Source organism: Scophthalmus maximus, chromosome 4 (assembly GCF_022379125.1).
Source record: "Scophthalmus maximus strain ysfricsl-2021 chromosome 4, ASM2237912v1, whole genome shotgun sequence".
Taxonomy (NCBI): Eukaryota; Metazoa; Chordata; class Actinopteri; order Pleuronectiformes; family Scophthalmidae; genus Scophthalmus; species Scophthalmus maximus.
The window spans coordinates 9305354-9330230 of NC_061518.1; the positions used below are offsets into that span (position 1 = coordinate 9305354).

Here is a 24877-nt window from a genome sequence, read left to right on the forward strand (position 1 = left end):
GCACAGCTGAGGCTGAAGGCGTTGTTTTGTACTTATTTGATTGGTCAACTTTGATGAAATTAAATCAAATCCGGCCAACAGTTATTGAGATATTTTTATCTTTCCGAACCAAAGTGAACCGACAGATCAGTATTGTTCAGAGTCATGCTGTTATAGTGGTTAAAAAATAACTATGTTAATCCTATGGGTTAAATTACCATATATTTTCGAAAGAACATTTATTAAACAAAAGAGCCATTTTCAAAAGAAGCACATCTATTGTTTGTGTTGCTCAACCTCTTTCCTAATTTCCATTACACCCCGGTTGGTTCCTCTCTCACCTCCTGTCCCCCAAGCTTTTTTTTAATCTTAATTATTGCTAACGGCAAACTGCAGACTCTCAGCAGTTCTCTCCTGATTGTGTCTCACTACCGTTCATCAAACAGTGACTCCGGAGAACAGCTGATAAAATGTTAACTGACTGGATAGCGGTTGCCATAGTTACCACTGCGATATCTTACTGTGCATTTACTTTACTAAGTCGAGAGATTGGTTCAGCACCGGGATCTTTTGGAACTTGCATTTCTGACTCGCTGCGATGCCTTTGGTCGCAGAAGCCAGTAGATGTTGTGAGACGAGTTGTCGGCTGGTAAATCAGTGAAGTGCTTCATGTTCCAACATTTTAATTGCATACTTTTTCTGCACAACGTCAACCTTATGCTTTGAGTTTGAAAACCCGGTATTAGAACAATTCTGCAATCAACTACAATGGAGTGGCAAACCAAAGGTGTGTCCGCTGAATATGTATGTTAATATATTTTTAAAAAATGTTACAAGTTCAACAGATGAGTCACTGAGTGAAATATAAGTTTGATCGCTGCAGTAAGTTCTTGTTGTCGTCCGTCCTAGTGTATAAAACGACAGATATGGAACGTGTTTGAATTTGCATTAAGCAGCAGCAACAGCAAATTAACACAGCTGGAAAAAATATGAAAAACTGTGAATCAGATATGTCTATAATAATAGTCTGTGTCAAATAAAGGCCAGGTTCTAGTTCAGGTTGATAATCATCACTATTTGGAAGTACAGAAGTATATAGAGTTTAACATCACTTAATACAACACATTTCTTCTTCTCTTGGATATATATCTTCTCTTTCTCACCACATTGATTGTTGATTGTTCATATAAAATTTCCATAAAAATATTAACACCTAGTTGACTATGAGCCTTTGCACTGTGAGGTGTTGTTCATCATTATCCCATGTTTGATTAGCTCTTAATTGGTGTAGGAATTCCAAAAGAAAAGAAAAAGAATAATTGCTAGGGGAGTGCAGAGTATCATCGCCTGGGCAGTTTTGTTTGTGATAACAGTAGTTGGTATTATTTGGCCATCACTAACTCTCCACACAGTGCAGTAGCAGCCACAGGCCTGCCCAAGGGTGCCCGCTCGGAGCTGTTTCTCATCTGGAGGTTGCACTAAACGAATCAGAGCACCTGTCTCACAGCCGGCGTTAGACAAAGCCCTGTGTCATCCAAAGAAATGAGTCTAATAACACAGTCAGGCTATTCAGGCTCACTTCATTGTGTGTCAGAAAGAGCAACACAGCAGTTACTCCCCTGGCCCTGAAGAGTAAAAGAGCCGAGCAGTCTGCTGACAGACTCGGTCAAACGTGACAAATGTTTCCTCGGCTTTGGAACAAATGAGTTTTGCCGTGAAATACCACGAGCTAGCGAGACTCGATGAATTATTTACATACAGTCTGATGCAAATTGCGTCATCTGCCAGCAACCACACAAACAAAAACACATGCTTATAGGTCTTCCTTTAAATTTATAAAAGAAATTTCATAAATTATAAATCGTGGGTGTCCGCACTTTCACGCTTTCCAGCTGAACTTGGGAAATGTTAACACAGAATCAGTCTTTGAAAGGCCTTTTACACTTCACAATGCTCCCTTATCCCCCTTTCTTGACAATCTGCTTTTGTTTGAGTACACCTAGTAGGTAATGTTGATCTAACAAGGATAAGGTAGCTGATATAATTTTTCATTAAAAATGTCTGTCCGTCTCTACCTCCAGACTTTCCCACCCCGTCTATGACTGCAGTTCAAAAAAAAACAAACAACAGATCCTCATACATCTTCATTTTAAAGAAACAAAGCGACTGATTCATTTCCCTAAAAAAAAAAACCCTGTAGTTTTTAGCAAACTTTACTCAAAACAGAGTATTTATGGTGCCACGATGGTGTATGTGGGATCAACTGAAAAAAAATCCAGTGCCCATGTTAATGAAGATGGAGAACATGTCACTCGGTGCTCACTGATGTGTTCGTAATCGTTTTTGGACAACAACAGAGGTATACAGGTCACAGAGACATTAGCTCTATCAGGCCTTGGCTCCATAGTTTTATGGATTTTGTTGACAATCAAAAAAAAAGAAAAGATATCCACCAGATTTATCCTTTTAAGTGGATCAATGTTCCTTTCAGATGTGTGCCTGACAAATTGTATATGTCCAATTTGTAGGGGTGAGGTGGGAACATAAAATATGCATTTGGTCAAGTCAGTAAGTTAGAAAATGTTTCGGATTATCAAAGTTTGGAATCAGAAGAACTGAGGTCAGGTCAACTCTCCCAAGATTCTCCTCATGCATCAAAGGTTTCCAGAGGATAACGTCAGGATTTGAGGCTTGACCCAAGGTCATGTGATTCATCTCTGCATGTGTGATTGGGAGCAGCACTCTTTCTTCTTCCACACATACATGTGGCTCCTTTATACATCTTAAGCTTTCACTTTCTCAAAGACTGTAAAGCTCAGGGGCTGCATACTGTATTCCATAAGCAGACGAATAAGTGCAAGATTCTGCGTCCTTTGCAAACAGCGTTCGGAGTTGGCAGCTGTAAGCAGGTTTTTTACCAACCATAGTTATATTTTATGACTGGGTAACCTCTAGCTGTTAGGAGGAGGATGGACTTCCCCAGTCCACTGTCAGGTTCTAAATAGTCACAATATGTTTTTAAAAAATTAATATATGATGCTCCATAGCCTTATCCTCATGTTTATTATCAAAACCATGATGACGAAAGGTCTGGTACATCTTCTACTGGTGCACTCCTATGGGTCATATCCGAGTGGAGAGACAGTTGACCTACTGTATATGGTCGTTTGAGTAGGAGGCCTTTTTCGCGGGCAGTCCTCCAGCTCCCGGAGAGTGAATCACAACATTCAAATCCAGTTAAACTCCTTGACCAGGCTAATCGTATGCACCACCGAAACCAATTATTCCAGATGATGTATGCAAAATTTGGTCTGATTTCTGATGTAATTGGAAAGAAAATCATGGCAATTGCACACATGGAGGGAGCACTTAGATTTTCCCAAATCCTCAATATTCCTCCATCTTCCAACCTGTCACTTCTGAGGAGCAGAGACTCCAGACAAGCTAATTGCCGACACAGATATGTCCCAGCTCAGCCATAGCAGCCGCCCTGACACTTTTGCGCCCCTGCCTTGAACCACAACAAGTCATTTGCATAGACACCACCTTTATGATCAACACAGAGCATTCTCTCTTGTTTCCAGTGACGCACCTTGAATTTAAATGAGCCAATTAGCGTGTGTATTTCCCCCGGTATCGAGTTCACAAAGTCTTTGATTGAGATTCTCCTTCACAGCAACGCAGCAGAAAGTTTCGCCGCCCTGCAGGTCACTGCAGACGAGTAGGCCGAGCGCCACGTAACTCATCCTGCTGATTCATTAAAGTGCAGCTGGTAGTTGGTGGTGACAAGGATCATCGTTGATGCTCACAGTCATTTTCATACACATCACTTCACCAGTTTTAGCATGTATACATTAGGCTAGTTTTAGGGAATTTGACTATAATTTTGACTATAATTTTTTATTTTACAAAATTGCATTGATAAATCAAAATGCAGCAACAATCTGGGGTTTTCAGGGAATGTAATTTGCAGTACAATAGATTTTTTTATTACTGACCTTCCTGTGTTTCTCTTTATTTTTAAAAGCATATTCTATATTGTCATTTAGAGACCATTAGAGGACCTAGTCACTGTATCCTGCTGTGAATATTGAATGTGAATATGTAGACAAAATGATTCTTGCAGCTGCAAACCTGTAAAGGCCTGGGCCACTGAACTACTAACCAATTTTCTTCGGTAAAGAAAATCAACCAAAACCTGGACGTGGACATATTTCAACTACAAATGTAAATTCTTCTGTTCTTTCCAAAAACCAGCTGTTGCAGGGAAAGTCCATTCCTAAACTGGGGTCACTGGACCAGATTGAAACCGGCAGCGGAGACGGGGAGGGACATTACAGCGGCGACTGTGACGACGAGGACGGTTGTGACGGCTCAGGTGGTGGCGATGGGGTCAAGAGGAAAGTCTCCAGAGTCTCCGAAAGTAAGTGTCATTCTTTTTTAATTTAATGGAGCAATTAACCAAATAACTGTGTCATTACCCAAGTAACCCATACTTTGCCCTGTGAGCGGCAAGAATAAATCATTTGAATGGGAACGGACAACGGAGGGGGTGTAATAAATTGAATATGGAGTTTTGAGTGGTTGTGTCTACCTGGACTACAGATGGAAAGTAGCCAGTAGCTACATTTGGAACTATTTTCTCTTTATAAAATTTGTTTTAATTTATTAAGTTTTTTGTACATGATCGCTGACAAGTAAATGCAATAAACACTAATAAGCAATATATAGATTAAATTAACCAGAGCTTTCCAAAAAAAATATATAACACAGGCTTACAATGATTTAGATAAAATATATACGTGAGTAACTTATCAACATTCAGAAAGCACATCTGATCAAAAATAATTAAAACAAGCAATAAATATACCACAACAAGTAAAACATATATATGATCTACATTTTTTATTTTTCTGTGTTAAATTCTGCCTTTCACCCAACTGTCTTAATGAAATTGCTGGATTTAAAAAGGAACACAGTGAAGGCCTTGAAAGGTGCAGTTGCAAAATACTTTATTTTAATAAGACTTGCTCCAGTCTCCATTTTATGACCGTCATAATAATAGTCATTAAAGATAATAGTTGCTATGGGGACATTATTGCAATCAAGGCCCATTACTTTAGAAATTATTGAAATTATTGCTCCCCAGAGGATCAATAACCCTCGATGAATTACAGCGGCAGAGCTTTTCCCTCCTTTTTGTTACCTTTCGCACTCTCCTCGCCTCTCAGCGCATGATTCCTCCTCTCTCCTCTACTCTCCATCAAACATGCTAACAACCTGATTAATCACCTCTCCCATTTCGCCTGAGGCGACAGCGAGGAAGGGGGGTGTCATCCAAACAAGCCATTCTATCCGTGTAAATGTTTCCTCTACTGCTTGTCAGTCTGTCTCGAGGCTTCAGCAGCTCGGGCTCAGAAGCTGCTTAACAATCGCTCATCTGAAGCTGCAGGGAGACGCTGACATTTATCACCCATTACAGTAGAGCCGCCCTTTCCTTGTCGTAGGCCACATCAGCCTGTCTCCCATATTTATGACCCACTGTCCGTCGTGACCTCTGTCGAGCCTCCGTCCCCTGCTGCCTGACCCTCACACAAACACTGTGGTCTCCCCACCTGATCCAGACCTCTGGTCGGTCCCTGGAGGATTCTGCAGGATTTTGCTTTTATTGCTCCAAAGTGGTTTGGTTTCTTTTTTGCCTCCTCAATGCGATTAATACATTTCCAAGGCAAGACTACAGGAGCACTGAAACACCATGTGTTATAACTTTCTAACTGAAAAAGAGTCTTACAGAATATGAAGCAGTTGGAATGCGTAACAAAGGCTTACCATGAGTTTTAATTTAAATTTTATTTTACGAACAGAAACAAAATATATCATCAAATATATCCTGATGGAAAATTCAGATGTTTGAGAGCAACTTTAATCGAACCTTAATATTAGAAAACAAATAAAATCAATCCATCTTAATTTGTCTATCTAACAACATTGTTTCATATTTGTCTTTATCTGCTGGCACAATTTGATGCTGAAGGTTCAGTATAATGCAGGAGGTTAAATCCAATACACCTCTTCAGTCTGTAGGAGTGAACACATTTCACAGATAAACAAGCAGCCCACTTTTCACCGAATCCTTCTCCACCATCGTTGTAACGCGAGTATAACAGTGCCAGACACTAACCGGCGTATGAGACAGGTTATCAGGTGTTAACAAATGTTATACCCTCACTTGACCGATCATACGCCAATGTTAGTGATCAACAAACACTTACACCCCGTTCATACCTGGCATTAACATACACGTTCATACACGTTCATAGTACACGAAAAGGTGAACTTGACACAAATATCCGTTCTAGCATTCCCATGATGGTTCAGCTGAAACAGAACAATAATCCTGTTGTTATCATGAAAACCTGTGTTGGGTTATTCTTCCATAAACTTGGTTTTTAAAAAAGTTTTTTTTTTCTTCTATTTTGTTTGTTTTGTCTTTTTTGACCACATGGGGGGCAACAGACCAGCCTGCTGTTGGGAGCTGAGCAGACAGTTTGCAGTGATTATTTTCTCTGTAAAAAAAGCTGCCTGCTGCAGCCAGAAATCAGGATTTGAGTGTGAATTAAAACAGGGAAGGTCTTACCTGACAGGTAAGCAATGAGCTGAGACTCATTATAAAGCTGTGTAAATCTTAGGGGAGCTGCAGATTCAGGTGAGAATCCCATGTAGGTTCAACATTACAAGTGGATCCTGTCACACTGTAACATTTATTGTCACAATATCCTTTAATGCGCTCTTATTCCAACGAGACTGTATATAGCAGGAGTGTGTATGGTGAGTGTGCAAAATTGAGGACATAGCTAAACACTAGGGAAATGCAATACAGTAATTCATATATTCAGGATGATGTTACATCATATGCACATTCTGTCCAGTTTCAGCACCTCATCTGTTCGCACATCGGCTCAGACGGACAATAAACTGGCTTTGTCCTCGGGATGTGGCTGGATAAAGTCCATTTAATGTCTGGTTCCACTGATTCGGACATTTTTTGCTATTTTGTGGAAAAGTTCAGGGTTGCAGTGCATGTCTTAAAAAAGCTGCGGGTTTTCACATAGTGCACTGCCTCAGCCTGGGTGCTGCTCCACCTTTCAAAAGAAAAGAAAATAAAAGTAGGCAACGGGGTTCCATAATAAACTGTTTGCACTAACCAATGGTGTAACTTCAGGTAGTCGCACAGCAATTTGCCAGCCAATAGTGTGATTGGATCACAAACTCAGAGGAAATGGGGAAAGGGCTCCATTATGTTTCGCGCACCAAACTGTGAACCGTTCCAAGCATTTCGACCAAATAAAAACTGGGTCCGAACCTGAAACGTTGATTCAGACCTGTCACCAAAAAATAGCTGGTTCTTCAGTGTGAACCGTGACAGCATTGGTGGGCGTGTCGTTGCATGTTGGTTTTTTTGCATAGTAACATTAGTCTTCTACTACTTCTTATCATGAGAGGTTCGTCTATGCTTGTTTTTTGAAAGTAAAAAAATATCTAAAATCACCCAAATTTTCCAGATATCACAGATTTATTTGTTGCAGTACACGGCTCTCGGTGCTGGGAGTGTTTGCCCTGTCTAAGAGACACTGTGATCATCCAACTTGTTCAGATCAGACGAGCAAATGGTGCAAATCAGCATCAGCTGTACTGAGCTGTCGCCAAACGCTTGAGATTCAACACGTTAGCATCCTTCTCCCCAGATGATGGAAATGTATTTAATTAAGCTCTGCATTTTGCTAGATATGCAGTTGAGTCTTGAAAAAGGATTCCATCTCACTGTAGCAACAGGGTTGATGAAGTGGCTTCCATGAGTTTCAATCACTCTGGTGGAGATACAGTATTAATGGAGATTGTTAGGTTTAATACCGGTGCAAATCTTCAAAACAGAAAGCTGAAGAGACAGAGATACACTATTAAATACAACAACAGACCCAGCAGGAGATGCAACCACAGAAAAATGTCAAAAAAAGAAATGAAGGTTAGATAGAAACTACTGGCATCTAACATCTCACCAAACCAATGCTCACCAAACAGGGCTGAGCAGAACTTTAAATAGCATAATTATAACTGTGACAGCATTCACAAGTGAATCAAATCAGAGACAAAGTGGGAGACAATTATGTTAAATTATGGAGTGTGAAAAATCGGATCTTTTTCGCATCTTTATGCCCCCGTGCTTGCGATAGCTGTGGTTGGAGACACAATGTTTCTGGGTTGTCTGCTCGTACCATTTTTGTGAACACAATGTCTCAGGAACGCGTGGCGGGACTTTCTTTCCGTTTGGCACAAATGTTCACCCGTACTGCTGTGACCTCACAAAACACGTTTTTGGCCATAGCTCAACTGAAACGCATATGTTCATATGACCACCTACCTTCATTCCCTCACTCCATATCTTATGAGTCTGGATGTTCATGGATGCAAACTGCTTGGCAGAGGCATACAACTGCAAGTCGGTAAATGTACTTCAATCTTCCACTACATAGAAGTTACGCGACTGTGTGATACATTGACAGCTTCAATTTTATGGCAAGCATGTTAATCTTTAAAAGCAAATACTTTACAGTGATAGTACAATATCAATGCTAGATATAGAGCTTAAAACCACGTCTAATTAAATGTGATTTCCTTCTCTGCAATTATCTATAATCCCTCTCCTTTGTGTCTGTGATGTTTATCAGCAGAACCTGCTGACGATACATCAGCGTGATAAGGAAATAAATGGTAGCAGCTCAATACTGACAATACAGGCGTGATTTAAGGGATTATCCTCATTAAGCAGAATTACTGTTGTGAGAGAATGTTATGTATGTGACAAGAAGCAACAATGTGAGCACGTCATCCTTCAGAAATGTTCTAAGGAATTTGGAATGATTCAAAATTGCACGGGGATAGTATTCATTGCATTTCCCTCCTGACTGCTGAGCCATCTGACCGAGTTACAGTTTTTTGTAAAAGTACAAGTAGGCTGATCTGTTTTTAGTATTATTGGAAGCCCACAGTGAAAAAGCATTGATTCGCCTCACTCCATTCAACATGTGTTTGCTCCTCACAGCTCAGTAGGTGACATTGACAGGAGAGAAAATTAAGGAATCCAAGAAGACATACCATAGTTGGCATCCAGGTGCTTTCATGACATGTTTTTCATACATCAGTGCCTTGGTTTGCTGTTGTTACACATCTGCCTACCTGCTCAACAAATATCAGATTTTTCCCTCTTATTTAAAGGAAATGATGAGTTAAGACAATGTGAACTTGCACCTCAATGTAAGAACTACTGTAAGATCACAGTGATGCGTATTGTTCAAATTGTAATTACTAATTATAATAGCCCATAATGTATCCATTGTCTGCAGAGCTGTATGCTTTCAGCCTCTCCTGTGTGTTTGTCTGAATGTAAAATGGTTAAACTTCTTTTATGCATTTATTGCAAAATTCAGATCACAGTATAATTAGACACCTTTGCACTCCCAAAAAACAGCAGGAAGAGAAATTTTAGTTTTGATATCCAGAGCTTCATTACGGTAAATAAAGCAAAACTCAAGGTTGTTGAGTTGTTGGGTTGAGACAGTCCACTGCCGCAGCACTACTTAATGATTGAGCCTGACGAGACAATTATACACCTGGTTTAATCACATAATAACCTATACAAGCTCAGCTTGGAGCATAATAAATCCAGTTTTGACATTTTAGCCATGGTAGCTTATTAATCTTTTGTGAGATAATAACATAAATGTTCTTGCTGGAGGCTCTGTGTAGGCTTTGCTTTATAATGTTGATAATGAGAATGCAACCACATAGATGTTAAGCTAAGCAGCTCTTAATTTTCACATCCTAGTTTCAAAGTTCAATGTCTAAAATCATCACAACACATCCACTAGTTGTTGAGACATAACTTTAAACCACAGACATGAACCTTCTTGAGGGTGATGTTATCCTCAACTTCTATTTACCCTATAGTCAATTTTAGATTCCTATGACCTGTCCACAGTGCCTGCATAGGTAACTACTAAGAGTTTCTTTCATGCTCCAACCCCAACAGGCAGCTCCAGGCCTCTTATCTGGTCTGGCATTGTTTGCTGCAGACACTGTGATTGCTTGCAGTGTGAGCATTTTACTGCAGAAAGATATCTGTCAGACACAGTGGCAGCACGAGAGACAGAAATCGATTTCCAGCAGGTAAGCACAATGAGGGGAAGGAGAGAGGCTCCTTTAGCATGAGTCTTATTAATTAGTAGTGTCTCAGCAGGAGAGGATTTGATGTCATCTGAGCTTCCCCCTCACAGTCGAGAAAATCAGTGTCGAATGGAGCTGGAGCAATGTAGAACTTGTCCACTATCTAATGTCAAGCGAAAATGGTCATACAAGTATTCAGGAGAGATGCAGGGTACAGAGATCAGCACATGTTCATTAAAACCAATTTTCTCATAGTTTCCAGAGTTGTATATGTTCCAGCTCTAAATGAGAGATCTGCGGCACCAGAGAGTTACGTGGACATAAACAGTAATAGACCTAACGCTGGGAGCAGTTTGGAGTTTTCCTAACAGGCCCTGTAATACTTGGCAGTGCCTATTAGAAAGATTTTTATCCTCATTACAGTTTGAGATCAAATTAGGTCGCCTGTTGTGACTTCTGCCCTCTTCTGTGCCTGCGATAATGGGATCAAAACAGTTACAACAGCGTGACTCATAAGCTTTTGACCTGTGCGCTTTACAAGGTGGAATCCTAGGTTGTCTGATTATCACTCGATTAAAATAATGCTGCACCAATTAATAACTAAGGAATTCATCAGAGACTTGCATTTCTCAGCCAGACTGTACTATAACACCTTTACAAAAAGTGTAATTTAACGGTCAGCTGAAATAATGTATGTCAACTGCTAAGTAAATACAAGTATTAAACAATGAAATACAAAGAAATGCCTTGTAAATAAATAATAAACCAAGTGGCCGTGACAAAATAAATTACTAAACCAATTCTATTATGTACATTATCACTTCAATTCACTACATAATGTTTTGTAGGTAGAGCCCATTAAAACTAATGCTCAGAGGCTGATTGAACCAAAACCCGACCACTGCAGTCCTCTGGAGCAGGAACCACTCACCATTACAAAAGCAAATGGGTCCTGAAATAATCAACACCCACTGGTTGAAGAAACTAATCATGTCAGGCATTAATGCCAGGCAGCACAAATGAGCCATTTACGAAACAACACACTCCCTCTCTGCCTGTCTTAACACAAGGCAGAACAATGCTGATCATCAAAGACCCCAACAAGGGCATCGCACCATCCAACTGCTGTCCAAGTCCTGTCAGACATCAGTGTCTTGAAGCTGAAGGGACACGTGCGTCAATACATGAGCACAGCTCAGCAGAGGATTGGATACAACACTAGAGGCCCAAAGCAGCAGTGACTGAACAAAAGAGCTGTCGCTGTGCGACTGCAAGATGAAACAGATGAACGAGCACTGAGTACACAATTTCCTTTCGCCATTTTGAATAGAGCTGGCAGATATATTTTTTTTACATTAATAAACCTCTACTGCCAAAATAATTGTGAAAATCAAATTGTGAACAGCAAACCAAATGAGTTATGGAGGTTTATGTTTTGAGGGATGTTGAGAGTTTCTGATCAGCAACAACATTAAAACTGGCAAAAGATTATGGAAGATAGGTGTATTTTTTATTTAGTCTATGTCTAGTCTATAATTTAGCAAGAAACACCTAGCTTACACTAATAGACTCCGATAAAGCAGAAATCCTGCCTTCAAGAAGGTCATAATGTTTTAATAAAGTTTCTGGTGAAAGAGAGATGTTGACTCAACCGTATGGTCGTTTTGGAGGCTGTAGGTTGTGGTGCTGTTGAAGCCCTTGACATTACACTGACCGGTGATTCCATTGGTCATTCAATTTGTTTTAATGAGGTTGAGATAAATAACAGGAACACCTCTCTCTGAAACGCATACCACTTTACCAGCATTACAAGCAAACGCTCCCTAAATATTCTATAATAATATGTTATTCATTTCCACCGTATTCCTCAGCTGTGGTTCAGATGAACAACCGAAAAGCCTTAGGCTCAGGGCTGCACTCATGTCTCCTTGGAATATCTTGCAGTATACTAGGTCAACAACACAATAGCGGAACCAATGGAATTGTGGCTGAAAACACCAAAAACTGCTCTCAAGGTCAACAACTGACAATTATTTGCTTTTTCATACAAACCAATTCTTGGTGCCTTTCTGCGTAGGCTTAGGCCGTTACAGTGAGATCACTGTCAAGACTGGACTCAGGTTCATGAGGGGGGCTACAGACAGTCCCCTTGTCTACATGCAAGCCATCAAGCTCAATGACAAGAGGATCTACAGCAATGACACTGGAGAGCCATTTGGAGTGGAAAAATGGGACTGGGTGGAAGAAAATGGAGGGAGAATAATTGGAGCTGAAGGGCTTGAACTATCAGACGGCCAAATTACAGACTGCAGACTAGACAGCTACAGGAACCTGGGAACCTGAACCTTATAAAAGAGGAAAAAGTAATGAGTGGGCAAATCTTATGTATACCTAAGACCATACGTACAGGCGCCAACAACCAAGGTACATTAGTATCTGAATACAAACAGTAGGGTTGTCACACGTTCAGTTGTTGGTATTAAAAGCAAGAAAGCTGTTCATATATGGAACAGAAAATCCTCCGACTGTGCAGGGGAATCTACCCAAAGTCCATCACCCTCTACACCTCTTCAGCTGCAGACAGTGGAGGTGAGTGTCAAGGACACTGTATGAAACACGAAGCAGTCATGAGTACATTAGTAAAATGGCTCCTGTCATTGCAGACAGATGAGGTGGCTGCCAGAGATGCCAGAGAAAAAGACACCATCTGCCATCAGAAGGGTCCAGAACTTATGGAGCAAATTATTTGATAACGAGCATATAGCCCTAATTCAGCAATTTCGGAGAGTTACTGTCCCATAGACAGTATTTAGATTGCATTTAAAAAGGTGACTGATCATTTTCTATTCCAAAATTACTAATTAATTATGATGGCGATGTGTATTAATTAGATACTGTAGCCTCTAATGCAGGCCTTATACTGTAGATGGGTGACAAATGGAAAATGGAAAAACCTACATAAAGTGTCTTTGTCATCCACCTAGTGATGCACGAACAGCTTCAAACCAGCCTTTGAACTCTACTTGAAGGTTAGGCACTATTCTTCCCAAAGGGTAATTATTCATTTGGTGATGGTGGGTCGAGAACATTAGCAAATGTATCAGTTCCCCCTTAGGTGTTCAATCCGGTGACTGCAAGGCCACAGCCTATGATTCAAATTATTTTCATACCCATCAAACCCTTCAGTGGCACCTTATGGCCTTTGGATGGGAGCACTCTCATCCCGAAAGAGACCACTCCCATCATGATAGAAATGTTTGATCATTAGCTAAATGTGATCATTCAGGACAGCTTTGTATTGATTTGCATTCACCCTTCCCTCCACGGGAACAAGTGGACCATGCCATCAAAATGCTCCCCACAGCATAGCAGAGCCACCAGATCCACTCACTGTAGGTGTCAAACACTCAGGCCTGCGCTGTTCTCTTGGCGTGCACCCCACATGCATTCACCCACTTGTGAAGAATATGGTGAAGGTTGACTCATCTGACCGTATCACTGTTTTCCACTTCTCTGTTCAAGTGGACTTGGAAATGTGCATTCATCTTTGCAATGAGGGTTTTATGCAATGCATCCCTACGATGACTTCCCTCTGTAATTGTTGACAGGCGTTTTTTGCTGACATAGCCTGATCATTCCTGCATTGACATCATTCTCAGACACCTGAGGAAGCTGCCCTTTCCTTTTCCTTACGTATCGCACTAATGCACGAGCATCACGGTCACCAAATGTGGGCTGTTGACCAAAATTTGCAACCCCATTTACTGACGTCTTTCACATAGATCTAAATGCAGGTGTAATTTAAGTCACTGTTGCTACTGAAACACCGGCCAGTTAAGTTACATACCTCCAAAATTCACTTTGATCATTTTTCTTATTGCCGCAAAATCAGAATCAACAGGTTCTGCATTTTTGCACATGCCACAGAACATAATTGGAAGTTAATTGCTTGAATGTACCATGCCTCCATCTGTGTGGAAACGTCTGCACTTAATATCCTTCTACTTACAGTATGTTTTTTCTTTAATTTGTCACCCGTCTGTTTCTGTAAGGAGTCACTTTTATTTTGTACACTACAGCCAGACTCTGGAATCTTATAACTCCGGCGGGAGAAATAAAACCAGCATATCCGGTGGATTTAGCTTGAGCTGAAAAACCTGAGGGTAAACATTTCATTCTAGACTTCACAGTTCAGGAGTTATTGGCCAAACATATGCACTATTTTTCATAACCCTGTGTAACTTTTGCTGCTTAAGTAGCGGTGGAGAGATTTGAAACCACCAAACCAAGGCTTTTTGCTCGAAGTTGCGCAGTGTCAGTGGTAGAAAGGATGAATCTTAACAGAAACAGTAAAGATTCTGTTAAAGCTGCACACTTTAACAGATTTATTTTTGGAAACAGAGAAGAACAAAGGTCATGTTGTATACTTTCAAATTGGTAGCATTACCCGACAAAATTAAATGCATTTCTCATTCAATTTTATACTTAATTTCACGCTCAAAGCGTTGATAACAGATTAAGAATGGGCCTCAGTGCATATTTCCTTGGTTAGTTTTGATGCAACACATTGTGTCCTATCTTTATGTTGCTTTTGCAGTAGAATTGGAAATGCCTTAGATTACTAAACTGTCCCAGATTACTAAACAACCTCAAACAACATATTAACCCCACTGCCTCCTACTCATCCACAGATTGTTTGAGGTTTTAGCTTCACTGTGGGATTAGTTTATGTAATCAGTCTCTTGTGACTCATCGTGAATGCCTCCCCCGTTTGCCGTGGGCTTATCTAACTCATATGGATATTTGGGCACCTTTTTTACCTCAGCTCACTTTCAACTATTGGAAACGATAGATGTGAATGACCAATCAAAATCATTTCTTTGATCAAACTAAAATTAGGGATGCATTGCAAGCAAAACAAAAACACAGCCTGTGCAGCTACACTCATTGTTTAACATTTAGACATTATTTATCACTGATTTCAAATAAATATATAACATGCATACTAAATGCAGTTTCTGCCAAACCACAGTGGGGCCATAAGAACCTTGGACAGCCTGGATCTATATTTATACTTTTTCAATAGATTATATTGATGAGGCCAGGGAGATATACAGTATGTTTAGTCAGTAATCAATCAGCAATAACATATATTGTAGAACGCAGGCATAATGTATGACTACCTTCTACTTTCCAAATACTCTGGGGGTTTTTCTCTTTGTTGTGTGACCTTGCTCAAGTACACAGGAATTTTTTTTCCAGTATCTGTTTTACAAATAAGGTCACATACAGTTAGTAAGCCATGAAAGCATACAGATTAATATCTGCTACGTATTAACATATGGTCACAGCTCAGATTGGATTCTGTAGAAAATGAAATACACACCAATTGTCAGCAAACTTCGGTGCCTGCTCTCGCTCAGAGCTTTGCGTGGAGGCAAATGAAATGCAATTGCTTTTTGATTTGCCACAGTAAACATAATGACACTTTTATTGTTAGATAATAGAAACCTTGCATTTTCTTTATCGTTTCCCTTCCAGGTGTTTGTGTTTTTTTTAAGCAAAGCTTTTTAACCACAGTGCGTTGTCATTATCTTCAACGGCACATTCCTGTTTTTCAATAATTTCCTCATACCTTGCATGGTTTAATGGCGGGCTTAATGAGCTGTGGCTTGCGTGTGGAAGGACATCTCATTGTGTTAATGAACCATGAAAAGGGCAAGCACAAATCATTGTGTGAACTGTTTTGATAATCAGTTTGGTGTCAGACACAGCCCCTCTACCAAAAATCAGCTCTATCAATCAGCACAGATGCTGAACATTTCATTAAGGGTGTTTTCACACCTGTGCTTTATAGTGCCGGCTAAATCGGACTCGTTTATTTCCCCCCTTGGTGGGATTTGTTCGTGCTGGTGTGAACACAGTAATCACACTCAAGTGCAGACCAGAACAACCACACCAAGACTCCTTTAGAGGAATTGGCCTCCGTCTAGTCCCAAACGAACTCTAGCACAGTCCGCTTGTGGTGCTACTGTGATCCGTTCTCGATCTGACCCCGACTACCGGGTGTACTCTACAGGTTTGAGCTACTGGGCTCCTGTATCCGAGTGTGAATTGCTTTCTAGAAAGCTGCAGAGCATGCAAACTGGAACAGCCTTCATTTCTCTCCAGATTGAATTGTATTGCACTGTTTCTCCCTCTCTAGTCCTGAAGTCAGGAACTTCTTCCCCTCTGCATATTCTTTCTGCTTCCCCAGACACAACTGAGTGGTGAACTTTCTCATGTGGTTTGCAGTGAAGCCTGCATTTTTTTCTGCGTGAAATGAAACCAAATCAAGGAGAACACAAAGTTTAGAAACTCATCAACTGATTCAGACCAGACCAAATAAACTATAGGTTTGAAAACGCCATAAGACAAGTTAATGTCTACTGGACCAGCAACCAATTGACTCTGACCTTCTTCCTTCTGCATGTCTACTACTATACCTCTCCAGCTCTTACTGTGTCTGTGTGCTACCAAGCAGATGCTTTCAAGGCTTGATTAGCCATAGTTTTTCTGTTGCAATATTCTATCAACAGTTTATTTAAATAACCTACTCAATTTTTAGCCTTATTTTCCAATATGTTATTGTTGGACACTGAATGGCTGTCGTTTTTATGAGGTTGGTGGACTGTGTAAAATTATGGAAATCTTTTTCCCCATCAAAGTTTAATATGTTTTTTCTTTGCTAACATTTTCTCATTACCGCTAATATAGTATTTCATTTAGCTGGTACCTAGCTTTAGTATCAGGGGATCTCCAAATCCTCCTTACGAGAATGTTTTTATCAAATTACATGTGGTTCAAGCAATAGTTCAGAACTTCTGGGGACATTTCACTCAAAACAATTTTTTTTTTAAATGTCTAATAGTATGGGCCAACAGATTATGCCACCTACAGGGCCACACAATTATCATGGCTCAATAAAGCATTAGTGTTGTTGCCTCAGTGATTACTACAGGTCCATCACCATTCAGCACCATTTTATGGTTGAAAGTAGTTAAAACATTGTGTAATTCATTTTCCTTTGTGTCAAAAAATTAATCCCGATTAGACATAAAATCTTACTTTTGAAAATAAAATATTCATTTATTTGCCCTCTATTCCATTGTTATGTACCAATTCAGCCATTTGTTTCCAACAGTATTTTATATTGCAGCCTGTGGCAACATGAAAGTAGACTTTGCCTGACCTACACCACTTGTCAGCATGGTGACATATGACAGGCAGGTTTTGTCTCCTTCTTCTTCATGTCCTCTGAAAATTTCACTCAGCCTTCATCCTCAGAGCTCCAAGGTCATCCTTAGATGTGTATCAGTAGCCCTGGCAGACCCACACACTGCTCTCCCATCATCCCTTCTCTCTGTCTGCCTAACCTCCTGGGCAGAAAAAAAAAACTGTCTACTGTATGTCTGCTGCAAAAACCCGTAGTTCACCCTCTTTCAATATGCACACCCACAACCACATTTATAGATAAGCATAATGCAGGATCTCACTCTCTCTCTCTCTCTGGTAAATCTTAATAAACATTTTGTTTTCAAAATCAAAAAAATCTCTCTCTCTCTTTTACATCTACACTCACTGGCAGAAGCACATCAGGTGGACCGATGAAAATCTGAGGAACAAGGAACAACAGGAACAAGGTGTCTGAGTCTGCTCAGACAGATGTTTTGTGTTGACCTTCAGTGATAATGGATGAGAAGTAATGGAAAAAAGTGATATCCAGGCAGGAAACATTGCTTGATGTTTGTCATGGTCACCAAAGACGAGGACTGGTTTGATGGCTTTATGTGCCATGCACCTGAGAACTATTGAGGCTGAATAGCGGCGTATCAGGGAGGTCATTTTTTAACTTCCTGCATGCCTTTGCCTTAACATAACATTAATTGGCTCACAGGAGCATATGTCAAGCATGGTGGCTATTAATAAGATTGGGTAGTTTTAATTCAAGAAGACTAGCCATCACCAATTTTTATGTTACGCTATGGTGTCAACATTATTTCCATGCAGTCTAACGTTAGCTAGCATACTTGTCATTCCAGATCCCCCTCTTACCGTGGTAATGACGTTATGGCTCTGGGACTGCTCATGTAACATTTCTAACATTATCACTTTGCTGATGATAAAGTTTCAACTCAAAACTAATGTGAGCCACTGATGTATTTTATGCTAATATATTATTGGCAAGGCCATAACTGTCATAGTCGCAACATAATTAAACTATTTGCTTTTGGATTTGTTTTGTAACACAACACTATTTCATCAGACAACATCCAGCTGAAATGGACATTGAGCTAAAATGGGCCTACATTGTTCCATCAGCCTCATTATGTTGCTTTGTGATGTGATTGTGAAATCAATTTATATGGCTTTTATATGTTGTCAACTAAATATCTTTGGGGTTTTCAAGTTAAGCCACACAAAAACAAGAGATATGAAAATGTTACCTTGGGCTTTATTGAAAATTGTTTTGATATTTTGTTATTTGATGAACAGTGAATCAAAAAAAATCTGCAAATTAGTCAATAATGAATTTCTTTTATATAGTTGCAGTCCTATCAAAGACCAGGATTTGCAATAACCATACTTTTTTAGATAGCCAGGATAGCTTTAAAGTTGCCTTTAGTCCTTGTCACTTTCTTGGAAGCTTCTAGAGATGATGAGTACCTTGTATCATAGTCCATTATCCTGCTGAAAGTCTCCTTTTGGAAAAGGGTAGACTGTGGCCATGAAGGGATGAGGAGCAGCTAAGAATTGTGTAGCATTTAAATGATGCTGAGTTGGCATTATGTGGCTTAAATGTGAGCCAAGAAACAGGAATTACACCAACATCTCTAGTTTGTTCCTCCAGCATACACTTGGATAGATCCAGGACACAACACATTCCCACTCTACCATCAGCCTAAAATACGTTCAGCAGGCTCAAACATGGAAAAGGTTGTCCACTATGCAATCGTTTAGGTGTAGTGAACATTGCCTTTGAACCCTTTGCAGCCTAATTTCCTTCTTATTGTATAAGTAAACAGCAGTGGAACATTGTAGAGTCTTTGGGTGCAACAATCGCACATTTTCAAGGTTAAGATGTGGCACATCATAGAAATAGTCTCCTTCACCGCACTGTTGTGCTTTACATTTGTTCACATACTTCACCCCTCTGTTAGCCTTAACGACTCCTGCAACTTTCCTTTGGTCTCTGGTACTGACCAGATGTTTTAACCTACAAAAAAGCGACTGACTGCATATTGCTCTTGACTATTTCAGTTGCGTTAGACTCTAGATGGTCTGTTGCACAAGCATCTCAGGTGGGAGGCAGTGGTGAGATTTGGCACCAATATGCCTCCTATACTTCTGGTAAATCAAACAGTTCTGAGCTCTTGCTCCATTTTTTTTTTATGCAAAAACTCTCTCTCAAAGATATAAACCTCAGAAACCAGACAGATATTAACAGAATGCACCTTCTTGAGCCGCAGAGACTGAAAAGAAGGCAGAGCATTTGACAATGATAACCATCTGGAAGAGAAAGTGTAAATGTCAACAGTATTACAACCACACGATCGTATCAGTCAGATATCAGAGAGCTGATATGTGTCAGTGATCTGTGATCCCCCTGTGGGAGTCACATATTCTTCCCTGGGTTCGCCTCCTCAAATCCCACAAAGACTCATTTTCGACATTAGAGTGACTGAATGTCACAACACTGTGTGCTGCTCGCAAACACCAAACACTTGCATCGCTCAAATCTCAGTCAATTAATAGGGAAGACTTCCAACAGCACACACACGAAGCCAACAGCAACTTATAGTTACACCTGCAGGCATCTCTCTGAAGAATTAGGTTGAATCAGATGTAAAAAGAATGTGTTTATCTATAAATATACATCTTTACATGTAACTATTAATACCTAAGTAGATTCATGATGTACATGATATATGATAGAGATGAATTTGTAAAAATGTGACACTTTGTGATTCAAAGCTGATTTAATACACTGGGATACAAATCACATCCAATGTAACCATAGATTTAACATGGTTTTATATTTATGTATATTGTAAAATTATACATGAATTGAAATTCAACAGTTCAACTGAACATTAATTAGAATATTGACTGAAGTTTGCTGAATAAAAACAGACAAACAATATTTCCTCGCTTTTTCTTTGATTTAAGTTATACATTTTCCCAAACTATTGTATGGACAGGACAAAAATTTCCCTGTGGTAAACAACGGGATTAAATACAAATTGAGAATTACACACGCTCCATCAGTATCATCGCAGAACAAACACGTTGTCTTTATTGTTGAACTAATTGATGATTTTTAACTTATATATGCATCCATTATCCATGCAAGTCTGGAATATGTACGTTAATATATCTTGTTTATAGATGCTTTAAAATTGACCCAGTACGCTGGAAAAAATGAAAAAAAAATTAGCCTGTAAGCAAGAGTGAGAAAAATGTTAGAAAACGATGTTAATATCAGGAAGTATCTATGAATTAAAGTCATAGATCAGTCACGTGCATGTTGTGGGAATATTTTTTAATTTAACGATCATATAATTAATTTTATAGTCAGAATAATTATGTTTATATGCAGCAGAAGCCTCCTTTCACCCCAGATATATATAAACTATTGATATTGTTTATATATATATATTAACATATATATTCTCATTACTATTTCAGTGAAACTTTAACTGCAGGAATTGGTTTGCATGTTATTTTCATAATGGCCTGCTGTATAACAAAACACAGGGTAGTAAAGTTGCTGGCACTGCAAACTACTATTTAAAATTGAGCTTTCTAATATATTCGGTGCTTGTGGTACAAAAAGTGACTCTTAAATATTTTTTAAATAAATTGTCTTCATGCTGCTAGTTGTTTTGGATAGCAAGTAAAATTATTTTTCCAGCATGTGTTGTGGATACTTCATAGTACCATCACGTGCATGTTCTCCTGATGGAAAACAATAGGACTTTGAAATCAGAAAGGGTTGGAAATATTTTATCATTTTAGGTTTTGATGAAGAATAATAGTAGGTTTCAGCCTTAATAGTGAACCATTTGTCAACTGAGCAAACAGTAGATTGTGGCACTGAGCAGCCCAGCAGAGTAGGAGCCTTATTAAAGTAAACTAAAGTTTTATACTTCTTCTTGGAGCAGGAGAAAGGGTTTCCATCACAGGCCAAAATTCTCAAAATGCTTCCAATGAATGAATTACTGTATTGCGTAGCACACATGCTACTACCGAATCATTTGGCACACAGTCGATTTTTTTTGTGTGTGTGGTTACTGCAACAGGTTTTCTTTATTACTTTTCAATTATGTTTGAGGGTTTAAGGCTGTGAGAGAGACATTTCAGAGTAGCAGATCAATTTTTTTTTTAAAAGACCTGAATAAAAGAATGTTGTCTTAGTGTACATTTTTTCACGTCCGCCAAAGGCATTAAAGGAAAAATAATGAAACAAATGCTCTGTAAGACTATAGTGTAGGATGACTCAACAACCAGTCTCCCCATGCCTTGTATTTAAATTATTATCTTAAATGAGAAGCATCAGAGGGGCGACGCATACCCAGTGCGCATTGTGTACACTCCAATCAGGAAAAGCTAATATTTTATATTGTAATGATGCCCTGTGACCATGTAAGTAGTTCAATATCATGAGAAATGTATGTTATTTGCGTGAACGTGAAATGGGTATCTTCGGACATTTACTCACCAGTCATTGTTCCATCAAACACAACAGGCACATTTTCTGACTCAAACACACATTTAAGTTGAGTAAACAAAGAAATATGCTATCAAAATCTTTGGCCAAATATTGGAGCTGAACATTTATTGTCGAAATGTGTTTACTTTGGCAAACACAACACAGTGGAGCTGAATAAGTGTAATCAAAGTAATGCCTCATTGACCTCAACGTTTGGTCTGAAATTTATTTCATTGCCACTCATAAACACTTTCTTGCAACGTGAGAGTGAAATAAAGGCAAAGTTAATGTTGTGGGTGGGTTTGGAGCAATTAAATTCTCCATTAAACCTTGTGTTGAAAGTGTCTATTATCTCTCCAATTGCTTTTTTAATGTTTTTGAAAGCAACCTTGATATTGGCTTTATTATTCGTTTCCTTGATATGGCACTGCAGAGGTTTTATTACATTTCACATACCTGCTAGTAAAAGAACCTGTGAGTAATTCTTCAGTCAGTTTAGAAATTTACATTCAAATTCACATTGAAACCATATGAACAGTATCTTGAATTTAGTGTTGGTTATAAGCTTCATCGCCACATAATCAAGGAAATCTGTATTAAAGACAAGTTTAATGTTTTTTGAAATGATTTGATTAAAAGAAATATATTAAGATAAGATAAGAGAAGATATACCTTTATTCGTCCCACAATGGGGAAATTCGGGCGTTACAGCAGCAAAGTGGAAGGAAGAATATATAAGAAATTTACAAAAAAGGGTTAGTATGTACAAAACTTAACAAAAAAATAACATTAAATAAAAAAACACCAAAGGTATATAAATGCTATACACAGAGCAGTAGCAATAGTTGCACATGGGATATTAAAAAATATTAAATATAAATATTTCACAGTTAGTTGTTGCACTTTAAGTGTATCTGTGAATTATTTGAGAGTGGTTGAGTCCTGTGTGTGTTTGTGTGTGTCCTATTTAGAGCAGTGCTGGTTGTACAGCCTCACAGCATCAGGAAGGAAGGACCTGTGGTACCGCTCCTTCACATACTTAGGGGGAAGGAGCCGGTCACTGAAGGAGCTGTTCAGTGCAGAGACAGTGTCCTGCATGGGGTGGGAGTCATTGTCCATCACTGATGACAGCTTTGCTACCATCCCCCTCTCTCCCAGCCCCTGCACTGTGTCAAGGGGGCACCCTAGGACTGAGCTGGCCTTCCTGATCAGTCTGTCTAATCTCCTCCTGTCAGCTGTTGACAAGCTGCTGCTCCAGCAGACCACTCCCTAGAAAATGGCTGATGCCACCACAGTGTCAAAGAAGGTCTTGAGGAGCGCCCCCTGCACTCCAAAGGACCTGAGTCTCCTGAGCAGGTACAGTCTGCTCTGGCCCTTTTGTACAGTGCCATGGTGTTGTCTGTCCAGTCCAGTTTATTGTTCAGGTGAACACCCAGGTACTTATAAGAGTCCACTCTCTCTATGTCCTTTCCCTGGATGTACACCGGTGTTGTGGGGGGGGGGGGGCTCCTTGGTTTTACCCGCGTTGATCTGGAGGCAGTTCCACTGGCACCAGTCCACAAAGTCCTGAGTCAGTTCTCTGTACTCCCTGGCAGAGTTGTCAGAGAACTTCTGCAGATGGCAGGTGGCTGTGCCGTACGTGAAGTCTGCAGTGTACAGGGTGAACAGGAAGGGAGCCAAGACTGTTCCCTGTGGCGCTCCTGTGCTACAGACTATTGTATCATAGAGACAGTCCCGTGTTCTCCCATACTGGCTCCAGCTTGTCCCCCAGGAGCACCGGCTGGATGGTGTTGAAGGCACTGGAGAAATCAAAGAACATGATTCTCACAGTGCTTCCAGGCTTCTCCAGCTGAGAAATTATACAGGTTAATTATTGTAATATTGTGTTGTGGTAACCTTTCCTTAAGATGAACCATAGCTTAGCTTGTTGCAGTAAGTTTTCAATGCAAAAATTTAAATTCTCAAAGAAAAACACATTTAGATGCAATTGTTCACCAGGGTGAGTCCCTTAAACTTTTTAGCCCTTCAAAAATGTATTGGATAAATGTTTCCATGCTACATCACTTGAGAATATATGAAGGAAAATCAACTGTTTTAGGGCTCTCACATGCTTATTTAAATCACAATTTATTTTAGCAGTGCAAGAATTCTCCAGGTCAATTATTTTTAAAGACTTAGAAAAAACAAATCTACTAGAATCAGGACTTTCCTCATTCTATGTAAACTGTCAACTTGATTGTCCCAAAGTGAATAAATCTGTAAAAAATAAATGAATTGGTATTCTAGGTTTACAAATATCATAATTTGCACCTATGCCTCCAATATTGAAAACTGGACCTTTTTGCTAAAACGTGAAGCAGTATAAGTTGAACATGTTATTTGATAACAGCATTCTCTGTCGGGAAAGAGGCAGCGATTGTCCACCAAAGTGCTTCCTGTCCCACAGTCACAGATATCCTCATCACATCATGCATCTAATCCAATTACTACATTTCAGTTGAGAGTTAACAATCTGGAGTTGGATTACCAGCATGATGAAATCACTAAAATGTCTCTATAAATGATAATAAGCCTCATAATTTTAATGGGCCCTACTCAGGCTTAGTAAGATTTCAGTGATTGCCAAATGTCCTTTTGTTTCATTTGTCTATGTATACTGGTAAGCCAAATATCATACAACTTGCAATGTCAAAACAGCAAACATGCTCTTCTATCTATCTGTCTATCTATCTATCTATCTATCTATCTATCTGTCTGTCTGTCTGTCTGTCTGTCTGTCTGTCTGTCGGTTTCTTCTGTAGTATCTTTAATATGCTAATAGTTTTTAAATTCAGATTTTTGGAAATCATATTGAGTCCTCTGCTTGGTGCCTTGTGACTCCTTGGTGTGTGTGTGTGTGTGTGTGTGTGTGTGTGTGTGTGTGTG

The 24877-nt window shown here is 39.5% G+C and overlaps 1 protein-coding gene across 1 annotated transcript in view; it reads left to right on the plus strand.

Moving 5' to 3' along the window:
• gpc5a (glypican 5a) overlaps positions 1-24877 on the plus strand; it is a 108964-nt gene that overhangs the window by 61778 nt on the left and 22309 nt on the right. Inside the window, exon 8 of the mRNA XM_035628719.2 lies at positions 4237-4402. Coding sequence (XP_035484612.2) covers positions 4237-4402 — 166 coding nt within the window. The remainder of the gene's footprint in view (positions 1-4236; positions 4403-24877) is intronic.